This window comes from Pelmatolapia mariae, linkage group LG10_11 (assembly GCF_036321145.2).
Source record: "Pelmatolapia mariae isolate MD_Pm_ZW linkage group LG10_11, Pm_UMD_F_2, whole genome shotgun sequence".
In the NCBI taxonomy this organism is placed as follows: Eukaryota; Metazoa; Chordata; class Actinopteri; order Cichliformes; family Cichlidae; genus Pelmatolapia; species Pelmatolapia mariae.
Genome location: NC_086236.1, coordinates 37308666 through 37334844, shown reverse-complemented (window position 1 = coordinate 37334844; position 26179 = coordinate 37308666). Strand labels below are relative to the sequence as shown.

At 40.9% G+C, this 26179-nt stretch overlaps 1 protein-coding gene across 12 annotated transcripts in view; it reads right to left on the bottom strand.

Annotated features, from left to right (window-relative positions):
* Positions 1-15902, bottom strand: part of LOC134635898 (phosphatidylinositol-binding clathrin assembly protein-like) — a 41269-nt gene extending 25367 nt beyond the window's left edge. For all 12 annotated transcript variants that reach the window (XR_010094987.1, XR_010094988.1, XM_063485550.1 and 9 more), the window contains exons 1-3: positions 15814-15902; positions 15399-15626; positions 4300-4442 (exon numbers count right to left, since the gene is read on the bottom strand). Coding sequence is in view for 10 of the 12 variants with exons in the window: in XM_063485550.1 (XP_063341620.1) it covers positions 4300-4442; positions 15399-15528 (273 nt within the window). In the remaining 2 variants the exon portion in view is untranslated. The remainder of the gene's footprint in view (positions 1-4299; positions 4443-15398; positions 15627-15813) is intronic.
* Between the last annotated feature and the right edge of the window lie 10277 nt (positions 15903-26179).

Below are 26179 nucleotides of genomic sequence, written 5' to 3'. Positions count from 1 at the left end.
ATAACCGTGGGTCAACACACCTGACTCACATGATTAGTTCATTACCAGGCCTCTGGAGAACTTCAGGACATGTTGAGGAGGTCATTTGAGTCAGCTGTGTTGGACCAAGGACACATCTAAAACCTGCAGGACACCGGCCCTCGAGGCCTGGAGTTGGACACCTGTGTTTAAGAACATGTTTAGCACCATCTTGCACCAGTACAGAACGTAACAGCACCGGGTTGATTGGTTGGGGCTTATATACTTAGATTAGTTTATGGTAGTTAACTAGTAACAGAACCAAAAAAGGACACTAAAACTAAAAAGCAGTCTAATAGAGGTCTTGATGCTCAATCATCCAGGTAAGTAAATCCCCAAAAGTTGATTCTGTTCATCTGGACGTAGCGTTTTGTGGGAGAAACGTTTCGTCACTCATCCAAGTGACTTCTTCAGTCTCAGCTGACTGCAGGTTTCAATCTTATAAACAGTACATTTGCATAATGACTGAAACCAGCCCACTGAAGGAACAATGGGCTGGGAGGTCAGTTCCTTAATCTTAATTATGCAAATTCTCATGACCATTGATCAACAACCACTGACCAAAACCCACTGATCAATGGTCATGAGTACCATTACTACATTTCACAGATCACATTAACTCAGTGGACCGACACATCAAATTCACCAGGGAGGATATGAAAAGTGGCAGGTTAGTCTCCAAAAGTTGAATCTGTTCATCTGGACGTAGCGTTTTGTGGGAGAAACGTTTCGTCACTCATCCAAGTGACTTCTCTGTGAATGGGACTCATGGCCATTGATCAGTGGGTTTTGGTCAGTGGTGTTGATCAATGGTCATGAGAATTTGCATAATTATGATTAAGGAACTGACCTCCCAGCCCATTGTTCCTTCAGTGGGCTGGTTTCAGTCATTATGCAAATGTACTGTTTATAAGATTTAAACCTGCAGTCAGCTGAGACTGAAGAAGTCACCTGGATGAGTGACGAAACATTTCTCCCACAAAACGCTACGTCCAGATGAACAGATTCAACTTTTGGAGATTTACTTTCCTGGATGATTGAGGATGCATCAAGACGTTTTAACCCACTTTGGCAAGGACTGCCTAAAGCTTGTACGTCAGCATGAGCAAACAGCACGTAAGATGGCGGACTACAGGAACCACCTGAGATTCAGCCTCAGATGCCGACAAAACAGGATTACTCCTAAAAGTCTGCAAATGAGCTCTTCAGTTAAAGGCTTCCGGGCAACAAAAATCCTTTAGAAGGCACAGCATCAGTTGCTTAATGAACGGGTGAGGCAAACAAATTTTACCATCGACATGCTAAAATCTCAAGAGCAGCGGATCCGACGGAGACTGACAATGCTTTTAGATGAGAATACTCTTAGAAAGGTGTTTGACTTTACTGAGAAGGCTCGTCTAGCACAGCACAAGAAGTCTAAGACCAGGCAACAAAGGAAGTTTGACTTACTTGTTGTACGTCGGAAACCACAGCAAAATACGGAGAGTGTCCTCAGTGGCCAGAAGAGACAAGGATGCGACACGGAGGATGTGGACAAGTGGGTGAAGAATTTGTCTGACAGACAGCTCACCCAAACAGAGAAAAACATCCTTGCTAAAGGGCTGAATTTTGCTGTCACACCGAGACAAATCCCGCTAGTGGAGCTGATCACAGCCACAGAAACAGCAATTTGTAACAACAATATTGCAGAAGTGGAAGCAAAACAACTACGGACGAAAGTTTCGGCCTGTCTCAGCAATGCAAAGCCCCCAGCATCCAACATCACCATGGAGGAGAGGAAGGCACTCACATCACTTAGTGATGACAACAACATTATCATCCTTCCAGCAGACAAAGGTAGGTGCACAGTATTGCTAAACCAGAAAGACTATCATGAGAAGATTTTGTCACTACTCAGTGATGAAAATACTTATGAGCCCCTGAAACGAGACCCAGGAAGTGGCTACAGGAAGAGGGTGATAGACTGTCTGAAGCAGTTAGAACAAGACAAGGCTATTGACCGGACCTCATACCACAGGCTGTACCCAGGGGAGTCTACACCAAGTCTGTATGGTTTACCGAAAATACATAAACAGGGTGCACCTTTAAGACTGATTGTCTGCATGATCAACTCGGTCACCTATAACATCTCCAAGTTTCTGGCTTCGATCCTCAACCCGCTGGTGGGCAGCTCTGAACACCACATCCAGAACACCCTGGATTTTGTTGAGAAGGTGAGAGATGTCATTATGGAGGCAGATGAAACCATGGTCTCGTACGACGTTACATCTCTCTTCACTTGCATCCCAGTCACGGAAGCGTTGGAGGTAGTCCGTAAGAGATTACAGGATGACCCCAACCTCAGCAACAGGACCACTCTCAGCATCGACCAAGTGTGTTTGAACTGTGTCTTCATTCCACCTACTTCACATACAAGGGTCAGTTCTACAGGCAGAAACATGGGTGTGCCATGGGCTCCCCAGTTTCACCCATCGTGGCCAATTTGTACATGGAAGAAGTGGAAAAGAGGGCTTTGCTATCCTACCCTGGAACACCACCAAGCCATTGGTTCAGATATGTGGATGACACCTGGGTGAAAATCAAATCTCAGGACGTACTACATTTCACGGATCACATTAACTCGGTGGACCGACACATCAAATTCACCAGGGAGGATATGAAAAGTGGCAGGTTAGCCTTCTTAGACTGTGAGATTTCCATCAGTAATGGGGGACATCTAAAAGCTGACGTGTACCGTAAACCTACCCATACGGATCAGTATTTAAGGTTTGACTCTCATCATCCACTGGAGCACAAACTGGGTGTCATCAGGACGCTACAACACAGAGCAAACACCATCCCCACAGACACAGCGGCCAGGGAGGCAGAAGAACAGCACATCAAGAAGGCCCTGAGTAAATGTGGTTATCCCAGCTGGACTTTTTTCAAAGCTGGAAAGGCACCTAAAGAAAGCTCCAGCCGATCCAGGAGAGAAGGACAACCGCTGCCTAAGTGAAAACCTGTAGTGATCCCATATGTGTCAGGAGTATCGGAACAGTTGAGACGCATTTTTTCTAAACACCGGGTCTCTGTGGCTTTTAAACCCCAAAACACACTGCGCCAAAAACTGGTCCACCCCAAGGATCGGGTCCCCCGACACAAACAGAGTAACATGGTGTACGCTGTTAAGTGCAGGAGGATTGCCAGGATTTATATATCGGGGAAACCAAACAACCTCTGGCTGAGAGGATGGCACAACACAGAAGAGCTACCTCGTCAGGCCAGGACTCTGCAGTCTATTTACACCTACAGGCCAGTGGACACTCTTTCAATGATGAGGATGTACACATCATGGACAGGGAGGAACGCTGGTTTGAGGGCGGAGTCAAGGAGGCCATTTACGTGAAAAGGGAAAGACCATCTCTGAATGGAGGAGGGGGCCTAAGGGTACATCTGTCACCATCTTACAATGCTGTGATTGCAGCCATTCCCCAACGCTCTGTGAATGGGACTCATGGCCATTGATCAGTGTTCTTTGATCAGTGGTTGTTGATCAATGGTCATGACAATTTACATATTGATGATTATAAACTGACCTCCCAGCCCATTGTTCCTTCAGTGGGCTGGTTTCAGTCATTATGCAAATGTCCTGCTTATAAGGTTGGAAACCTGCAGTCAGCTGAGACTGAGGAAGTCACCTGGATGATGATGAAACATTTCTCCCACTGAAACGTCCAGAAACATATTTATGTTTGCGCGTGATGCGCATGTAGTAACCCATTTTTATTGCATAGATCGCATCTTGTGGACATCAGCTGTTTATGCCACTCATTGCATCACAACCCAGAGGAAAGGTCAGAGTGTCTCACTCCAGCTTGGCGGTCTGGTGAAACACCTGTCCTCCTTTACAAATACAAACATTACAGCTAACAGGTGGACTTGCCTGTTTCAGTGCAGCTAGCCAAACAACCGGAACCAGTTAGTGCTAAAGACAGTGAAAGCAGACGGTATATTCTTGGTTTCTTAACATAAAGCTCATTGTTGCGGCGAGGGGCCTTGTTTTCCACTTAGTTACTGGTTACCTTACTAGTTATTTAACATACCTAATGTTAGCCTATTAGCTGCCACTAACCAACCTGTTGACCTCACATTCTGCATTGGCACAAGATGGCGCTAAACATGTTGTAAATACTTTAAACACCTATTTCTTAAACCAGTTAAACAGACGGTGTTGAAGCTATGACAGTTCAGGGCTCCATGGTGTAAATGAGCCTTTGTAGTGTTTTGTGTCTGCTTGCTGACCTCATTGCCATAGACCATCAGATGGTGTGTAGTGGTGAGAGACTTGAAGACAACCACCCAGCTGGTGCTGGCAGTCCGCTCAAACAGAGTATCAGCCAGCTGAGGGATGTTCACATTCATCTCGTTGGTGCACTGAATCAAGTCTGCAGGATGAGTGAAAAATGCAAAGTGGGAAAGGATAAGCCAAAGTCATACTGAGGCAATAATGACCTGCCTGAAACATCAGAGTCTGTTCTCTGGGAAGCAGGAAAGCTGTGATGAGAGCTAAAATAATTTCATTCTCATCACGTTAAAAAGAAAAACATATTCAGGAATTAGAAGAAATAATCAAATCTTTAGAAGAAGCCTACATGTCCCACAAGGAACAGGAAATACTGAACAGAATAGAATTCAACTTTATTGTCATTGCACATGTTACAAGTACAAGGCAACAAAATGCAGTTGCTAAATACTGAACAAAGTTTGTAATGAAAAACTTGAATTAAAAGAAATGTTTAACTTTAAAAAAGAAAAAAAACAACAACACAATTTTTAGTACAAAGACTTCACTTTCAAAATTTTCAACATGGTAATAAATCCAGTTTCTAGCAAACCAGTTAAGAATAAAGAAAGAAGAAACGACTGTGTGTGCAGTTAAAGATTTATCGGGGAACACCGTCTAAGATCCTGAAAGAATAAACATCACTTTCAGGGACTTTTACAAAACTTTATATTCACAACAGATAAATTCATCAAAAAACAAAGTTGATCAGTTTCTTGACAACATAACTTTTCCAAAATTACCAGACAGTCAGGCAATGGCACTGGACTCACCGCTGACACCAGGTGAACTCCAGGAAGCCCTGATAAGTTTGACCAATAATAAGGCTCCAGGTCCAGATGGATTTCCAGCAGAATTCTGGATAATTCAGTATTCACAGTGTTGCAGGAAATCAAGGAAAATGGCAGACTTCCACCAAACATGAATTCTGCCAACATTAGTCTCCTGCTAAAACCAGGCAGAGACCCTGTGTTTACTACCAGCTATCGTCCAATATCCCTTATTAATGTAGACCTTAAAATAATCTGCAAAGCTCTGAGATCAGAGAAGAGAACCCCCCTCATAATTCATCCTGACCAAACTGGCTTCATAAAAGGTAGGCACTCATCAACAAATACACGTAGATTACTTAATTTGATAGACTGTTCATGCAGTAAAAACACTGAAACCACAATATTGTTTCTAGATGCAGAAAAACCATTTGACAGAGTTAACTGGAAACTTATTTGCAACTTCACACAAATTTGGTTTTGAAACTCTTTCATTAACTGGTTAAAAATGTGATGTAACTCCCCAACAGCTTGTTTCAGAACAAACGACCAAACATCCTCCAGCTTCTGTCTCCTGAGGGGCTCCAGGCAGGGATGCCCACTCTCCCCTTCACTGTGTGCAGTTTTTATCCAACCACCTGCAGCAGCAGTTAGACAGGCTGCAGTGATTAAGGGCATGAAATGCAATACATCACTCTGTATGCGGATGATGTGTTGCTTTTTCTCCAGCACTCACAAACCAATCTCTCTGAGGTAATCACACTAATAAACTCTTTAGCAAGAGTTTCAGATTATTCAATAAACAGTGCCCTTTGTTTTCATACGCACATGGCGGAAAAATCATGGCGGCGGCGGAGAATGAAAAAGGCGAAAGCGGATCGTTGAATGAAACGGTGAACCAGAACTGGTTCACACAGTGGTGTGGAACTGGTATATCGTGATAAATATTTTTGGTCATATCGCCCTGCTCTACCACATCTTACATTTAAAGAAAGTAGAAGACGATCTGGGTAGATGGAAATCTCTACCCAGATCACTCATGGGAAGGGTCACTTCAATAAAAACGATGGTCTTGCCAAAAATAAATTATTTATTCCCAGTGATCCTGAACAAACCTTCAGCTTAAAAACACTACAAAAGACCAAGGATAAAGGAGGACTAGATCTGCCTAACCTTCAACAATACTTCTTAGCCCACAGGCTTCAGTTCATCTCAGGATGGTTAAACACACACTCTTAAATGAGCCTTGGCTAGATGTAGAACAAGCATGTTGCAATAATCTAGAGATTTCAGACCATTTATCAGCTCAAACATCAAACAACATGAATGCTTTAAAAGCGTCAGCATCAGCTCTTCTCTGACAGCATGGTGGGAGTTTCTGAAAAAGACGGGTTGTTCCAGATAGGTGTACGCTTGCATGGGATTAATGAAGACTCAGTATCCCTTCCTATTTCAAAAAAGGAATGGGAAGCAGATCTATCCGTCAGCTTAGATCAAAACGTCTGATGTAAGATTTGCTTAAACATCTTTAAATTGATTAGAAATCCCAGTCTACAATTAATACAACACAAAATACTACACAGAGTGCACTATACAGGTCAACAGATGTTCAGGATGGGTTTTACATCAACTGCTCACAGTGTCAAGGCAACACACCTGACAATCACATTCACGCTCTGTGGTTCTGTCCACTAGAGGTTTTAGTGATGGATATGTGAAGCTTTATCAAAGTGTCTGAAATTTAACATTCCAGCCTCCCCTTCAATATAAGCCTAACTTTTCCTCACAAACCTCTCTTCTGAAGTCAATCATACTTAGATTAGTTCTCATCCATATCAGACTACTGCATCAACTGGACTATATCAGCAGCTCTGCCTCTGAATTGTGATTTTAAGAATACCAATACTCATCGCTCTTATTGCCGGCGACGGCCAGGTATGGGCCCGACGCTCCAGCACCATCCATCTTCAGGGCTAGTTGATTCAGCAACTGGATAGCATAATGGTAAGACTATAAGACTTGTGGGAGTTGCAAGTTCGATTCCTGTCCCACCCAGATCAACAAGGCCGAAGAACTGGCTGAAGGAGCTGAATACACTCCATGAGTGTCTGGCAGCACAAATGAACCAGCTGCTAGTTGAAGAGAGACACCTGGAATGGCTAACCAAAGGCCGGACAGTCCAAGGCCTCAGAGAAGAGCTGGAGAAGATGTGGAGGGTGAAGGTAACAGTGAGTAATCGGAGACACTCAGTGCAGTGTCTACCAAGCTAGGCAAGTTGCTCCAGCAGATCCCAAAAACAACATCGGAGATCTCTGTCCAGAAGAGCGCAGTCCTAGGAACAGCTGAGATACTGCAGGACCCTCAACTTTCTAAAGCAATGAAAAAATGCTGCAGTAAAAAGCATGTTTTGCGACACTGCAAAAGAAATGATAGATTATAATATGAAATGACAGATTTAATATCATAATTCAATAAATGTCATCTTAGAACAAATCCTCCCTTCAGCCATTTTTAAGTCCCTCAAGTCTCTAATTTGCAAAACTCTAATCAATGACAAACAACATTAGACACTAAAATTCAACAATTCAGACGTAAAAACAGAAGGTAAATCAAAGTGGACCCTATACATCCCAAGGGACCACCATCAATTAGTAATAGCATCTGCTAGAACAAAGGTTATGACAACATTAGCACACCAAAGCTTGAAGCAACAAATCAGTTTCCCACTAATATACAAATGTATTAATAATATAATGTATAGCAGGGGTCCCCAACCCTTGCACTCCAAATCCAGTCCAAATCCAGACCCCAAGAGGGATTTGTCCGCACTGCAAAGCATTTTCTCATTTACTATGTACTTAGATATTTTATTCCTGCCGGCTGCCGTGGCTGATGGCAGGTCAGCGACATGCTGGTCCACACTCCAAGCCAGCTGTTGGTGGTAATGCATCAGCAACCGCTGAAAAAAAACCAACAAAGAAGAACAAGCTATGCAGGTCCTTCAACACTGTTAACTAAGGTACTAGCTTGGGAGCTCACGTTTGCTAACAGTGCAAGGATGAGTGAGTAAAAGAGGATGGCTTTGTCAAAAATACGTAAAGTGGACTATGAAAATCAAACATTTAAAAATTAATGGACAGAAGCTTATGCTTTTATTTTACCTCCATCCGATATACGGCCAGTTTGCCTTATATGTTCTGAATCAGTTGGACTTCTAAAGAGTGGAAATTTAAAGAGACATTATGAAACCAAACATAAGAACTTCCACCAAAGCTATCGGCCTGGGTCTGACTGAGGGGACAGTGTGAGCGAGCTAGCACAGTCTCTTACGGCACAACAGCGAGCATACGAGTGTTCACTGCAAGTACAGTCGATTTTAGAGAAACACAAAAAGCCTTTCACTGACTCGGAAATGATGAGAGTGCACGATAACCGAGGCAGAAACACTTTTAGATGGAAAAGAAGGACACCAACTTAAAGAAAAGGTTAAGCAAATACCCATGTCTGCCACAAACACAACTGTTATCCCAGGATGTACAGACCCAGCTTGACTGTGCTATTCAAAAGTGATCCATGCACAGTGTTGGGTAAGTTACTTTAAAAAAGTAATTAATTACTATTACTAATTACTTAGTCAATATTGTATTTAAAATACTTATCTAATTACTGTGTCAGAAAAGTAACTTAAGTACTACATAAGTATTTAACTAAATACTTCTTAAAATCCATATAAACCTTGAGTGGACAAACAATAGAAATTAAACTCTTTAAATAATAAATAAATTTTTTTAAAGACGGACACGCTACAGTACGCAGCGGTAGCATCTGTTCCACAATGTAGCCTGGCAGGGCTGGACTGGGACAAAAAAAATCGGCCCGGGCATTTTGACTAGAGACCGGCCCACCAGGTATTATAGGAAAAGCCATAAAGCCTTTGAATGAAAACAAACGCTGTTGTCACAGTGATGTACACTGTCTTGTTGGTATAAATGTATCAATCTAATAAACTTAAACCTACACCATCCTCCCTATTCTGGTATTGGTCGAGTTAACCTCCTGAACTATCTACAACACATAGTGAAAACCTGAAAGTAAGACAGAGAAGACTAGAGGTGAGACATGATCATTACTGATTACTGATGACAGATTTAGATATATTTTCATAAACTATTCATTTGCCACATCAATAAACAGCATGGCAGGGCAAAATATTTTTTCTAACATGGCAACCTTTAAAAAGTGAAAGGAGACAGAGAGACAGGTGAGAAAGAAAAACTTAACTGACTTTTTGATGGCATTTCACACACAGTACTGGTACAGTATCTAGAAAATGTGGGAAAATACTGGCATCATAAACAGTACTTAGCTACTTCTGAAGAAATTATGATGGGACCCTAAAAAAACACTATGTACAATAATGGATTTCTATACATTTTACATCAGATGAAAACGTTTGTTGTAAGATTCAGAGCGATAAACAAACAAGAGAGAAAAGCTGATCAGCTGATAACTGATCAGTTTCATGATTAAAGTAGAAACAGAGGGAGATCACCATCGGCCCACCGGGCAAATGACCGGTATGCCCGATGGCCAGTCCAGCTATGTAGCCTGCAGTCATTTTTTAAGCTCACCTTCAGACGCTTTCTGTGCTGCTGAAGTAAAATCACGTTTTGCTGCTTAGCAGGAGTTGCCGTGGTGTTATCCATGGATGATGAACAAGGATCACTCAGAAGTGTTCGTCTATGCTCTCGTGTCAGGCGCTTCAGTAGATTACTCGCGCTATTAACAGCAGCCGATAGTTTTTTCTCCCCAGCACATAGCTTACATGTTGCTGTAATGTTCTTGTCTGCTTGTTTCAGAAAAGTGAAGAGACGGGAATATGTCCATTTCGTAAAACAGCCACAGGCTTCAGCCGAGTCCGACGTCTTCCGCTGTAGAATACGACTATGCAGCAAACTGGCGCGAAATGACGTACAGCTGCACTACAGCGATGTTAAAGCGGCAGAGTTTATTTTTACCTTTAGAAGATAAATTAATGAAATTAAATAATGATATTCAGCAAGTTTAGTTACTTACAATGTAACGCAAGTACATTGTAAGTAACTGTATTTAAAATACCTAAAAATGAACAGTAATTAGTTACTCTACTTTTTCAGTGGAAAAGTATTTTAAATACAGTAACGCGTTACTTAGTAACGCGTTACACCCAACACTGTCCATGCATAGCGTTAGACCGTACTCTCCTTTTTAAATGTTGTTCAGCAAACTTTAAACATGCCTCAAAACTGTGTTTCTTCAGCGATGCAGTGTTGCGTGGTGAGCGTGCATATATATAGGCCATATTACACACAACTTCATTTGCGGACATATGTGGTGTGATTTCTTTGAATGTGTGGACTGGATTGGTTGCTACAGACATCTAGTGAGAATTTCATGCATCTTTAGAACTGGTGACATGTCCAATACTTATTTCACCCGCTGTACATTAAACTGTGATAACCAGCTGGCAAAGCAGGTGTAGTTAGTACATATTTACAGTTTGTAGACTAAAACTTGTGTGCTTAGTACGGTTTGTTCAATTTATAAAGCTGCAATAACAACGCAAACGAAAATTAACAAGCTAGCTCTGAGAGGGGGAAAAATTAATGGAAAAGATCAAATTTTGATCAGAACTAACTGACACCAGCATAGTTCCAACATTGGTAACTGTTTTATGGCATGAATGATTTTGTCCCTCTAGTTTAAAATAGGGCTGCCATGATTAGTCGACTAGTCACGATTACGTCGACTATCAAAAAAGTGTCGACGACTAATTTAACAGTCGACGCGTCGTTTGAAGCTTTGTAAGATCCCGAAAGACGCAGGAAAAAGTAGTAGGATAGTTAAGACTGTAATAAAGCACTGAAACAGAAGATGGCAGCACTGCATGTACAAGGATGCCAGCTGCTGTTAAACCCCGAAGAAGAAGAAGCTGCGTCCGGTATCATCGTGTCCAAATTCAGGGGCCGCATCCTTCGGAGGCCGCATTTGTAGGCCGATTACATCACAGCTGCACGACAAAGACTGTCCAAATTCGAAGACTCCGACAAATGTGGCCGACAAATGCATCCTTAATTTCCCCGAATTTGAAGGATGGGTCAGGTGTATCCTTCGTGGCCCAACCTATCCCAGAATTCATAGCGCGGCCCTGCAAATTCCAGTTTCCAGCAATGGCGGCAGCTACTAAGTTTTAATATTACTCTTAGTAATCTTTCTGGGTCACAAAACAAACTTTTCAGATATTTTCAGGCAAGAATGTAGCTGTGTAAACTTCAAATATCTGCTTGGTTTATCAAGACATCACATATTTGCAAAAGTACTGCTTGATAGCTAGCCGGGGGTTCAAGGCTCACTAGAGCCGGTGAGAACAGCGAACTCCCTGCACATCGTTTTCAAACCCCCGCGGTCTTTGGTTACTCAGGTTAAACATGATATATAAGTCACTTAGATAACTTAAAAATGTTATTGTTTGGCTTTTTCAGTGTTTTATTTGTTCCTGAGTAAATCGGTTTGGCTGAGATTAAAGTTATTAGATTAGATAAAATAAAACTTTATTAATCCATCGGGTGGGTTCCTCCTTGGTTTTCACACAGCTGAATAAACGTCAAACAGAAAACTGATTAAACAAAAGTGTGAGACGGTCGAGAGTCTACTCCAGTGTCCTGTTCAATGTTCCCTCTAATGTTTCATGTGTCTGAGCGAACACACAAACTCCCTGAGCGGTCCCTTGGACCACTGTGAGCAACAGCAGACGTGTGCACTGTGGTCACGCCAGCATCAAATCCATCCAAGTTACATGGTTTATTAAAATAATCAAATTACAGCATTTATGTTAGACTACTTTTAATTAACTGCTTTAGCCCACTTACAATGAAAATTTAAAAAAAATCTTGTTCATGACCTGTGTAGTATGTTAACACAGGGCTCTAGAGTGCGACCAATTTGGTCGCAAATGCGACCAAATTTTTCAGTGGTGCGACTAAAAAAAAAAATTTGGTTGCACCGGTGCGACCAACTGTTCGGGTAACAAAAAAAAAAAAAAAAAATCTCTGCAACTCTCCGTGTGGTCAACAACAGACACACATTATGTCCTATCGTGGACTAAACCAATCAGAGATAGTCAAGGGCGGGACCTCTCTGATTGGCCGTGGTCCAATTAAAAGTGCAGTTGGAAGAGGGAGGTGAGTAGCTTGAATAAAGCGATATCGATTCATTAAATCCTGAATTGTGCTCTGAGAGGGCAGTTTTATATTTTTATCATAAAACTGGTATAAAGTCCACACTATTCCCGTCAGTTGTTCCGTCTGTCCTGCTCACATCTCCAATGGTTGTACACGTTGTCATTAACGTGGCTTCACTCCTCATGAGCCACGCCGCTTTGCTCGCTAAAACACCGGTGTCAACACATAAGGACGCTGTCATAGCCTGTCAACCACGTTGATTAGCTGCATATATACGAATGTGAATCGCATCATTGGCTGGACTATGGGATAAGGTGGCATCGTTCTAATCCCATACGGGAGCAGCCAGTCACTTACTGACTAACACTGCAAAACAGAATTGTTAAAGTATTCATTTTAATTTCAATTCAGGTTAAATCTTTTCTTTGTGCGCAGAGACCGTGCCAGCAGTGCGCAGCTTAGAGGGAACATTGGTCCTGTTATATTTTAGATAGCAAGGAGCAGCCGGCTGAGTTTATTAAACTCCACCGAGACAATCTGCAAATTTCATAAAGTGTTATAAACAATCATCTTGTCTTTGTTTTTAGTTAGCACATACCTTAAACACTTCAAGCTGTAAGCTAATGATAGTTATATGAGAGCAGACACATGCTGGTGCAAGAAGCTGTACGTTTCCCATCCAATGGATGCATGATCCATTGGACGTGAAACATACATGTAGCCTTGAAGACTAATCGCAAAAATAATCGGTGACTAGTTGACTATCAAAATAATAGTTTGTGGCAGCCCTAGTTTAAAATGTACTTTTTGACGCAAATCATTCTGCCATGATATATAGTAAAGATAATTGTTTAAAAAATAAAAAAGTTCCTTTCAGTAACTTAAAACATCAAACACCACCAACAGAACCCAGAAAGCAGCTAAGCCTACTGAAAACTCTTAAGAAAATCTTGCTGTATTCCTCAACAATGCACAAGGTAAGCTGTGCTGAAAGTAATCTGCATTTACCAACTCTTGGTAAAGAGTTGGTAAATACGACCAGAGTCAGCTACACAGCATGTTGTACAGAGCTGTAAATGATTATGACCAGTAGCGGTTTTAGATACGGGCGACACGGGCGGTTGCCCGGGGCGGCATCGTGGTGGGGGGCGGCATCACGGGCATCGGCAAAAAAAAACCAAAACATGCTTGTACTCATGCTGCCCCGACATCATGCCAGCGCATATTGGGAATGGCATAGGCACCGATCGGTTTTCTATCGCCCATTAGCTGGGAGTAACGGCGCCCTCAGTTTGCGAGGTGCGCCTGCTGCTTGCGGCACAGGGAGGAGAGGGCGGGGCGGCGGGGGATTCTCTGGCTGGCTGGAGCAGCATCTAATAACCAACTCGCAAAATAAAACTAAATAAAAACAAACCAACAACACAAAAACACCAGACATTATGATACAGACTTATAATTTGCACCGATGTTTTTTCAAAATTCTATACGCGAAAAGTGAGCGTGAGAGCCCTCGGTGCGTCTGCTCGCTGCTGAAGTCAAAGTAAACTTTATTGTCATCTCCGCTACATACAGTCCAGTATATAGAGAGACGAGACGACGAGGCTCCAGTTACAGCAGTGCAAGTAAACGAACAATAAATATTTAAGAGTTTCAGTGTAAATATACACTTTAGGACTTGGGGTAAAGGGATCAATAACAATTTAAAATGTATATTTTATATTTTGTTGATTTAAAGTCTCATACACAACCCGTTTTTAAAGTTTAAAAAAAAGAGAAAAGAAGAGGAGGAGTGTAGCGACTTCCACAGTCGTTGAGCCTGCCTGACGCGTTGTCAACTTTACGCAATAATGCCAGAGGTGGAATTGCTTGCTTGTTTATTAAAGTGCTTGAAAAGTACTTTAATAAACGTGATCGGCTCGCGATTCAAACTCTTAAAACATCACAGGCTCTAATGCAACAAGGGGAAACTCGTTGTGCTGCGGTCAACAAAAACTACGGCTACCCAGCCCTCCTCTCTGTCAAAATCAAACCAGTGAAAGACAGACTGACAACGCCCTCTTAATGTCGCCGCTACCACCCACGTGACTCCCGTTACACATCACCATGGCAACCAAACAAATGAAAACCCAGTGATCATTAAAATTCAATACATTTAATTATGGCTCCTACAAGGAGAAACGAGCAAAAGATACAGGTAAGCAGATGTGTCATTGGATAATGGCAGGTCATGTATCCTAAAACATTAAGAATCAGAATACTTTCTTAATCCCTAAGGAAATTATGTGGGTTACAGTTCCTCCAAGAAGAAATGGTAAAATAGTAACAGTAGCAGACTAAACTCCAAACAATATATACAATAATATAATGTTAATTAGTCAGTGTCAATTGCTGATTTGTCCTGTTCTCATTGTATGACGAATTATGATGTCTGTTTAGTAGCCGTTTACATACTATGCATACTCTCTCTCTCTTCATATGTGTGTGTGTGTGTGTGTGTGGGGGGGGGGGGGGGGGGGGGGGGGGGGGGGCGCCAGAGGGAGTGTTCGCCCAGGGCGCCAAACAGGCTAGGACCGCCACTGATTATGACTGTGGTTATCAAAGTCCAGCCTGGGTATGTTCTGTATAAAAGAAAGAGCTCTGTGACATTAGAGCCTTTCTGGATGTTGGTTGTTGACCCAGAGTCCCATCATGTATTTCAAAAGAATAACACAGATTTGAGCCTTTTAGCCTCATGTGGAACAGGCGGATTAAACTTTCTAAAGCTACTCGGCGAGTTCTTTGAAGGTGGAGTTGAAGTGTGGGCAATAACGTACTGGTGGTAAATACAGTTGTATGAAGCGTACAGTACAGATCCCTGCTTACATCAAACACGTTGGGTTTACTTTTCTCGAAAGTTTCCTGTTGCAGAAACTCATAACTTTGAATAGTAAAACCACCGTATGGCCCTGTGACTATAGCGTTACATATCCAGTATGTGCAGGCCCCACAGACACAGCACTCAAATACAGTATTAACCGAAAAAACGGGAAGGAAATGTGCAACTTTTCTAAACAGGGAAACGAAACTTACAGTTCAAGTGTTTCTTCTTTGGCCCCATTATTTCATGAGTGGTTGCCTTGCAGACAGTTTTCGAAATCGCGGAGCCGGTGACACTGTGCTGAGCGGCCGTGATCCTGTCAGTAATGCTCTGTCCGGACATTCTGTATCGGCTCTAACAAACTCTTATTGCTATTAAAAACGTCTCAGCAGACTGGCTTAGATTTTGCGGACTGTCGCTCTTCAAAGGTTCTGTTCCACCTGACAACACAGGAAACAACCAGACAGAGAAGAAGTGATGAGAAGACGGCAGCCGTTAAATTGATCTCATAAGCTAGCTAGCTATCCAACCGATTACAGATAAAATTATTCACACAGCTTAAAAAAAACGAACTGAATGTGCAGCGACAAATAAAATCCTGGCACTTAATAACGGTGTGATACGCACCCTGCCTTTTACTCGATCCGGTACGTCTGCAGCCTTTTTTCCTCTTCCTGTTCAAGTCTCTCTCACATGTCGTCGCCAGATGGACTAAATGAAAGTAGAAGTTACTTCCGGTTACATTTTTCACAATAAGTGTAGACTAATTTTCAGGAAAAAAAAATAAAAGCACAACGATGAAATACCACTAACATTTTCTGTCTTCACTGTTATTTTAATTTAGTCTTTACAAAGCGATCAACAGAACAGCTCTAAAAAAAATTAAGTAGTGCAAATGGACTTTCACAGATTGGGTCTCCAGTAATTTTTCCATTCAAGTGAAGCTATTATATGAAATCCAACGCTTCAATTGCCACTGAAATAAAATGTGCATCATTTATTTATTATTTATTTCTTTTGTTTCACACATGGTACAGGAGTAATTCATTTCCTATACACAACCTTCCTTTCAATTAAAGTAACACTGTTTCCATGCATGAAAAGGAGCAGCAAGAAGAATAAATTCTTATTGACACCTGCCCCCTATCTGTGATAATACCAGTAGGCAACCAAAATTACACTCTGACAATATTTTGCACATAACAAAACAAAACAAACCGAACAGAAAAATATACTCAACCATGAGCAATATCACTAAATATCAAACTAAAAGGATATTTTTTTCTACATTGATACACAGTGCCCTTTTAAACCATAAATAAAGATTCAGTTCAAACTTTTATTTTAGCGTAAAAATATGGAGTGCCAACTGTGCCAAAATTAATCAACTAAATACGTCATATGTCATAAATAATTTTAAATAATTTATTAAATGTGTCAATAATGAATGAAAATAGGAAATAACCAAACAAATATATACACTTGATCACATTGTTCCTCCTGTATCCGTGGTTGGACTAATACGCGAATGCTCCTTTCCGTGTTCCCTTTTTCCAGGGAGGCAGAGGAGTGTGATTTCCCCTGTAGTTGGAGCACACCCTCCGGTCCCCCTTCTTAAAAACAGGAACCACCACCCCAGTCTGCCAATCCAGAGCCACCGTCCCAGATCTCCATGCAATGTTGCAGAGGCATGTCAAACAAGACAGTCCTTCAATATCCAGAGTCTTTAGGAGGACTGAGGGCGAACCTCGTCAGTACCGGGTCGGCCACCAAAGACTGGTTTAACTACCTCAGTGACCTCGCCCCCAGTGACGGGCAAGCCGTCCCCTTCATCCCTAGACTCTACTTCATCTATAGAAGGCGTGTCAGTCAGTGCCTGATTATATCCTCAACTGAAGTCAGCAGCACCGCACCTCTGCTATACACGGTGTGAGTGGAGCACACGTATCTTTCCATTATCTGGATACACTTACACAACACTGGCAATTAAAGTGGTTATTAACTCACTATGTTAGTTAATATGTTCACATATTAACCCACGTTCACATGAAAGGGGTGGGGTTAGTACCATCAAACTAACCTAAAGAGAACATTTCACTGGTCATATGCCTTTTCTTCCACAGAAAATGATCCCTACTAGCACCAACCCTTCCAGGAATGTTTAAATGGTGATTAAAAATCTTTAAAGAACAAAAAATGTACAAGCAAATGCAGCACTGTTATAAAAAGGACACGATGTGAATGCTGTATTATTGTACGATCTACTGTACAATATAAAGCGCCTTGAGGTGACTGCTGTTGTGATTTGGTGCTATATAAATAAAATTGAACTGAATTGAATTGAATTGCTGCAGAAATCTGTTAATCTGTTAACTTAGTGAGTGGTAAACACTTTAATTCCAGTGATCGGTTTTATCACTGAGTGCGCTTTCAGTGTTTATTTCTAAAGTGACTGCTGCACTTTGGAGTCTACAACTTTAAACTGGATCAATTTATCCTTTAAAGCTTATGGTGCACAGCCTAAATGATATAGAAATTACTTTAGTTTCTTTGCAGATGAAAGTGAAACTAATTTACCTGATTGAACAGGTATTCTTGGTGTGTGCTAGTTCGTTCAATTGTGCAATTCCAGCTGTGTAAAAGAGACTTAGCAACAGATAAATCTGAAGTAGAACAACATGTATGCATTTTATAAATCACCAAATAATACATGCACATTCCTGTAACAGTGTGATACACAGTTTGAACATCATTCAGTGGTTTTGGTAAGGTACGGCACACGTAAGACTTCCCCCAGCAGAGAATCTATATTGGCTTTAAACATGCTGAGAATAAAAGATTCAGTGAAGATGTAGCACACCAATTTTAAACCAAGACTCTGAGCAAACTGTTCCCTACTGTTTGAGTTTTTAATTCTCTCAGCTGCAGAATCAGTACTGTTTAAGGGTTTGGACGTGAAGATTAAATATAAAAAACAATTTCAACCACAGGCTTAGTTTACATACCAATTTAATATGAGCTCAGCAAGTATAGTATAGGTGTCATGCTTTAGACTCAGATATATGGAAAGTTGCATCTATGACTATAGTTACTATTGGCACTCATCAGGGAAGCATCAGAATGAAAAACATTAGATGCTGTAGAGGTCCTGGCATCGGGATGTTATTTTCTGGAGAATTTATTTTCAATTCAATTCGGTTTTATTTATATAGCGCCAAATCACAACAACAGTCGCCTCAAGGCGCTTTGTCATTAGGTGATTACTTCATACCTACTGATCTCTAATCTGGACCTTAAGCTGCTCTGGAATAGGTCAGGTTCACAGCATAAGATACCACTGCAATGTATGTAAGAAGAAGTGAGAAGTGTGTAAAAAGTGAACCACCTTTGGAGTACTATAAAGTAGTCTGACTCAAGCATCAAGCAAAGGTAGCAGGTAAGCAGATATTTTGGGTTCCTAGAGATAAACAATTTATTTACAGTGACCTTCAAAGCTCAGGCAGAAACTTCTCTGATTAACTCATAATAACAACATAAAAAACCACATGGACTAGTCAGCACAGCTCAGCTCTCCTCCATCATCTGAACTAGCCTGTGACTGAATAAACATAGGGAAGTCAATTCACCTTCAATCAGACTAGCCAACCCAACTAGCTCACAAATAGCTGAGAATCACATAAAACTCACTACTCCTCTGACTAGCTCATTTAAACAGCTAAACGGCTCTGCATCGGAAATATTCTTGACAAACCACTTTATAATCCAGAAAACAAGCAAAAGAAAACATTTCTATAGAAAAAAAACCACCTCTTGGTTTAGCCTGGTGATGTCAGACATGACATCATCAGCACTTTAAAAGTCAGGAAATGCTGGCGAGTCCTTTCCCACACCTGACACAGGAGTAGTGATGGCCAAACATATGAAGAGCAGCTTAAAACTTAAAATGAACTGCTTCATCATGATTGCCCACAGCTTCTGTTTGATATCATGTGACAGCTCTCGGCTGGTATTGTGCTTTGAACATGTATTTTTTTAGTGGGGTGAAAAAACTATGTTATTTTATTTATATATATATTTGTTATTTTTATATATATATATATATGAGTGCTTGTGTATAAATACACAAACAATACACATATGCTTTCAATTGTGTAATTTAAGTGATCTACGTAGCACTGTTTTGGAAGTTCAGTTAACGCTAGACATATGTTTTGGAATTTGTATGTGCTTTGTCTCTAGGGGCCACCGTATATATTTATATATAAACATATATAAATAAAACCACGTTTTTTTAAATTAGTAATTCCTTTTGTGCATAATTTTATATTGTTGTTAATAATAAATTAATTAAAGCAACAAAACAACCTGAAGAGTCGGTTGGGAGTCGAAAGAGTCGACTCTTTTTAGTGAGTCGAGCCGAAAGAGCCGGTTCTCTAAAAAGAGCCGGAATTCCCATCACTACCACAGCGCATGACTGAGAGAAACACAGGGCTAAAATATGCGGAGGGATAACGAGGGAATGGGACACAGGAGGAGAGCACAGCTGGGAGTAATCAAACACAACAAGAGCAGGGGAAGCCAAACTAGGCACGCTGACACGACGAAGGCTGTGCAAATTCAAAGAGTCCTCCAAATGTGGCGACAAATGCTTCCTTGTTTTCCCCGAATTTGAAGGATGGGTCGGATGTATCCTTCGGGTCCTACCATATCCCAGGATTCATTGCGGGCCATACAGGAGTTTTTCTAATAACGATGGCGGTTAAAACGGGAGTCAATGCGGGAGAGGAAACACTTTCAAATGTAAGTATATGAAAATCTGGTGGTACAAAAGTTACATTTTTATAGCGGTTGTGTTGTTAGGCTTTGGGCATTTGCATAGACATGTTTTTTGTTTTTAAATTAAAATAATCGTAAACTAGCTTGTACGGTGGGTCCCGCGGTTTTTATTGCCGCTTACATACGGCTAATTTTGATTTTTCCGAATTAACCTTTTTGTGATATTTGTGATATGTTTTAGGGACCAAAGATCAAACGGCTGAACTCATAAAAATAAGAGGAGAAAACGATCACCTCTTCACTGGGGTGCAGAACTCAGCCACTGTGGTACAGGAATAAATCAGTTTACACATCATATGAGGACGGTTTTATTAACCCTCATGCTGTACAGAACCTGTGATGTCCAGACGGTGTTCCTCTGGTGTTCTGCTGTGAAAACTTTTGGATTTAGAGGTTAACATAGTTGCCATGGTTTCCTCTCCTCTGTTATGTGTTGTGTATGATCAGGACAATTCTGGAGAAGATGGGCCTGCAGGGGAAAGTCACCCACCTTGCAGGCCAGAAAGAAATGGGACAACTTAAAAAAAAAATACAAAGTACGTATGTGTGTTATCAAGAAGATAATTACTAAGAACACAAGTTAAGAAACGTGCAATTACTAAGAGCTGTTGTGTTGTTTTTATTTGTCTACTGTCATTTTTGATTTCCTCTGCCTTTAGGATTGCAAGTATCCAGGGTCAGGAGAGGGGGTCAGTGGGAAGCCCACTGCTGCTACTTGGCCCTGGTTTGCCCTCATGGATGAGGTGATAGGACAGATGCCTTCCATTAGACCTCTGTCCTAGTGTCCTCTCTCCCTGAGGACACTCCAGGGCCAAGCACAGCAGTGGGTGAACAAAACGACAGCAAGGAGGAAGTGATGTGGAAACTTGTTATTTCAACTTCTTAGAGACCTGAGTGTGTTTAAATGTTTACATTAAAACTTAATCTATAATCTATAATAAGTATCTTTGTTCATTACAAAAATAGTGAATATTACATTACCAAAAACACATTACAAAAAATCATCACCCTATTTTATACAAAATTTCATAATCAACAGGACCCAAGATCTACATCACTGGGGACAGCTACATCCGCCGTGGGGAAGCACGAGCGAGGGACACCATTGGGACCAACCTCGGTCTGGATGCACCGGTTCAGTGGTTCGGCTGGGGTGGGATGGTTTGGAAAAGCCTGATCCCTTTTCTCTCTCAATGCCGTCAAGGAAGAGTCGTACCATATGTCCTGGTTATCCCGGAATAATATCCGGAGTTGTCATCGACTCATACCACCTCACGACACAACTACAGTAAGTATTGAATTTTGAGTTCTTACTGCTCTTTGTTAATGTTATGGACAATATAGGGCCATAAACAAGATCTGCCCATTTAAGTTGCTGTCAATATAAAGACTGTCAAATTTGGCCTGACTTTTCTTTGTGCTTCCCCACCGTTACGGGAATTCTGGCTGGGAATACAATAGAATAAAAAAAGTCCTTTATTGTCATTGTACAAGTACAACGAAATTGTACTGTGCTGGAATAAAATATCAATAAATAAATAATAAAATATCAATAGTAGACAGGAGGAATAGTCAACAGGGATAGATAGATATATACACACACACACACACACAAAAAAAAATCAGAGAAAGGCACAAAACTGTTCCAAAGTGCAAAGAAAAGACTGTAGTGTGTGAGTGGCCTTAGTGATGAAGGTTACTCGAACCCTGGCTCAGAAGGACTTGGTGTGGGCATTCTTGAGCCATGACACCCCCGGTACCAGCGGTGTGGGGGGGACCAAAAACTCATAGAAACCATTTTCTGAATAACTTTAAATTTTGCCATTTTCTGCCCAGCTACAGAGGGTGGGACTAACGTAAATGTGGGGACATTACTGTGATTCTATTGGTTCAAATGGTTAAAAAGGAGGGCCAATAGAAGCTGAAGCCACAGAGGCTATGCAGGTGCATTGTGTGTGTGGTGGGGGGTGTATTCTTCAAAAAAGTCTAAACAACAAACTTCTTTAGGCATTTAAATGAAGTACAATCATTTCTGCTGTTCACAAATAAGAACTCACAGGCTGCACAATCCCCGGCTGCTCCTCAGGAAAATATCTGTAACGTTGCTGTTTCACTTCAGCAGCATGAATCGTGTCTCACATAATCTTCCTATGAAGATCTTCCGTGTTTTCTAAAGTGTATTGTGTACTGTAACATATTTTCAAAAGGGATTATTTGCTACAAAAAAGTGACTGGGTTCTGGGTTCTATCCAGAGTGCGTTGTACAGACTTGCATGAGCTGTAATATTTGTATGTATTTGATGAAGGCTCATAAGTGTCAAGTTAATTTTGTAGAGAGAGTTTGTACTTTCAGAGAAATATTGTAATGATTTCGGGCGTGTAAATTTCAAGCAGGAACCTCAGATACACACTTGGGGGTTTAAGAGGTTAATGATGTGTTTGTTTCATCTCAAAATGCAAAGAGACTACATGACAGCAGCAGGTGTTACTGTATTATATCAGAACTGGATCCAGCAGAAATGTATTAACCTGTTAATGTGTTTGTGTTGCTTTTTTCTCAGAATGGCCTTGATGAAATTAATAAGCTACCGGCCTGAGATGCCTTATTTCCATCCACCACCGTTGCATATCCGGGTTTAAAACTATGCGACCAGGTCAGGGTGATCACCTGGGACTTGAAAGAGGGAGTGGCTAAACCACATATTACAAAGTGTAATAAGGTGGCAGCCATCACTGATGGGGAGATTGTAGTGAAGATAACCGTGTTTGAGGAGTTCTCCCCCAAAGTCCACGAGGGGGGGCCTCATATATAATAAGGGGGCATGAACTGAGAGGCACAGCTCCCCCCTTAGGTCATAAACATCACTGCATGGACTCAGTTTTTCAGGGCACCTGCCCTTCCACTGGCAGAAGATCTTACTGCGAAAGCGGAGGATCTTCTGCATCCTCCTGGCCTGTAACGACGCCAAGGATGAGCTCAACCAAGGCGGGGCTTATAACAACAGAAGGGGGGTTCGTGGAGGTCAGTATCTGTGGTTCCATCAGAACTGATATTGCTTTAGCTTTTCAAAGAAACCGTTATTGTTTTTATGCATTTACGAGTAAAAATAATATTTTTGTTGTTGTCAAACAAACACTAAATTGTGGGAACATGACCAACCACTATTATTTTATCATTTGTATTTCAAAGTGTTTATGGTATTCATACAGTCCATTTCCATCATGCCTACATACATTTGTATTGTATGGGCTAGATTACACTCAACAGTCTGTACTTTGTATTCTGTACTCGCTAACAATAATGGAATGATTAGATTATATAGTTTTGTATATAAATGCACAGACAAAGGGGTTTAGTGAGTCATGTATACATAAAAACAAAAGGAGGAACAATGGAAATAGTCAGCATTGGCTGAATTGGGCATAATGTAGTGAAACTGGCAAATGTGACATTGATGTAGCTGTCGCTGAAGCATGGGGTCAAAGGAAAATACTGGAATGTATTGTGTGTCCAAGGTGTTGTAGATTCATCAAGAAACAAACACCTGTCACGGATCTATACATTCACTATAACTGACATTAATTTTAATGGACTTTTGTGTGTTTGGCAGTGAGGAAGGTTGTGTCAGGGAAACAACACCTTCCTATAAAAACTCTGCAGCTGAAGCAGGTGATGGTGCACCTGAAGTGTGATACTGAGAGTGCTGAAAGTCATCTGGTACATTTGGCATTGGTGGTAGGTGAGCAGATTGCATTAGCCTGTGGGCTTTTTGTGTTTGTGGCTTTTTGTGTTAGTTAATGAATAAATCTTTCATTCTGTCATGTTTGTGATTTCAGGATGGTTGAACCGTGACAGTCTCCCTGTGGAGGGAGGCAGCCATTCACCACTTTGTGACCACATAAAGGTTTCCCATGTGAAGCTGAACCAGTGTGCTTATGGTCCACAGCTGCACACCGCATCATTCACGAAGACTGAGGTATGGAGAAGCCATGTGTTCGTACCAACATGTAACAGCAATGTCACATTAACAAAATATTTAGAATGATGGGTTTTGAAATGTAAACAGATGCACTGTGTTGGTCAAAATATGACATCATACTTTCCAGAAATGATTTCATCATCTGTTGTTTTTAATGTTTATTCAACTGTATTCTAAGCTGTCTGTTCTGTGTGCCGCACCTCCAAATCACATGACTGATTTAAGCTGACATGGCAACAAGCTGCAGCCACGCTGAGTCTGTGTTCAAAGTTCGGACTTCAAAGTATAAAATTTTGATGACAGGCCACTAAATCCAGAGTTATGATTGTTTTTTGTTTTTTTTTATAAGATGCTTTTTTTCGAAATACTATCATCATGTTTTGTGCAGAAGAAACAGTTAAAGGGAAAAAAAAGGCCTTTTCCAAGGACGAAAGCACAAAAACGAAAACAGCCACCTCTCCTGGTGAAAAAATGTACCTGTGGTGTGATTGAGACACGGCGGGTCCAGAGCCATCTTTATCACACCACATTCCACACAGCGTACAACTCTTCCCAACCCCTGCTTCCCCGTGGTTTAACACGGCGGGCGTGATTGCAGGTGCATCCGCACGGCATCCGCAGGCCACGCCCCACCACAGTACCATGTCAGCCAATTTAAAAAAATAAATAAATAAAAATAAAAAATTTAAATAAAATCCCACCAGATGTGTTGGTGTTATGTTTATATTTGCATTTCAAACTATTAAAATAATTTACTACACATGTCTGTGGGTTTTACAGTAAAATAATATAAACTACTACTAGGACTTTATATTTTTTGTGTGATTTCAGATCAGTTGTGTTAATACAGTATGTCAATGAAAAAAAATAACTAAATTCAGACACGTGAGGTTGAGCTGAAGAGAATGATGCCAAACAAGGCAAGAAGAAGAACAATTTGAAGGTGAAATTCAAATCAAAAGAAGTGAAAACTGGCAAATTATAATTTGGACCTCACAGGGTGAAGTCGTGAAAAATTAGCTTTAAATTGTTCATGTCGTTGCAGATTTCTGACATTTTGTGTAAATTTAAGCAACAATTATATTTTTTTTGTTTTTCTAACAAAAAAGCGTGAAAGTTAAACTAGTGCCATATACAGGCTGTAACTGAAATGTTTAATTTTGTGGGCTACAGAAAATAAAGTTATAGACTACATTTATATGAAACGTGTATACTTACTACATTTGAATCATTTTAAGCATACGTAACATCTGCTTGTGTTTTGTTTGTTTTTTAAAGCCCACCCCATTTGATTTCCATCCCACCCTAAGAAAATGTATCTAGATCCGCCCCTGCAGCAATTTACCAAAAAATGTAAACATAAAGGTGAATACAGCTTTAAAAAAAACAGTTTGTACTACTCTATTGCACTATCAAATCTAATATTGTGTTTAATTAAACATTAAGTAGATTGAACTCAATTTTTATCAGTTTGTTATTAGAACTCAGTTTAAGTAAGTTAGCAGTACTATTCATTCAAAAAGATGATCAACTCAGTTTATCTGAGTTGTGTTAAATTTAGTGCTGTCAGCGTTAATCTCGTTAAAATGACGTTAACATCATAACTGCATTAATGTGGCAACTCACTGCTGCTCGCCTGCAGCGTGGGACTGGACGGCGCGGTAACGAGCTAACCGTGCTAACAGCTACTCCGATTTCCTGTTATAAATTTACTGAGCAAGGAGCAGACGGCTGAGTTTATTAAACTCCGCCGAGATAACAAACACCTTTACACTCAGCCACATAAGGGAGAGTGCTTTTCTTTCTTGTAGCTCTAAGTTATTTTCTGTCTGTTAGGGCAGTTCTTGTGAAGATGGGCCTGCAGGAAAAATCACCTCTTTGCAGGCCAAAAAAACCACGGGGGACGATTTAAAAAAAAAAAAAAAAAAAAAAAAAAACAAACAAGTATGTACAGCAGTATTCAAATATGAATTTTTAACCAGAAGTTATTGAACGTATTCATATAAACCTGCACTGTTGCTGCTTTTGTCAACTGCCACCTTTCCTCTGCCTTTAGGATTGCTAGTATCCAGCGTCAGGCGTGGGAGTGAGTGGGAAGCCCACTGCTGCTACATGGCCCTGGTTTAGGACAGAGGTCTTCTACCACTCGTCCAGTGGGCAACCATCATAGGATCAGG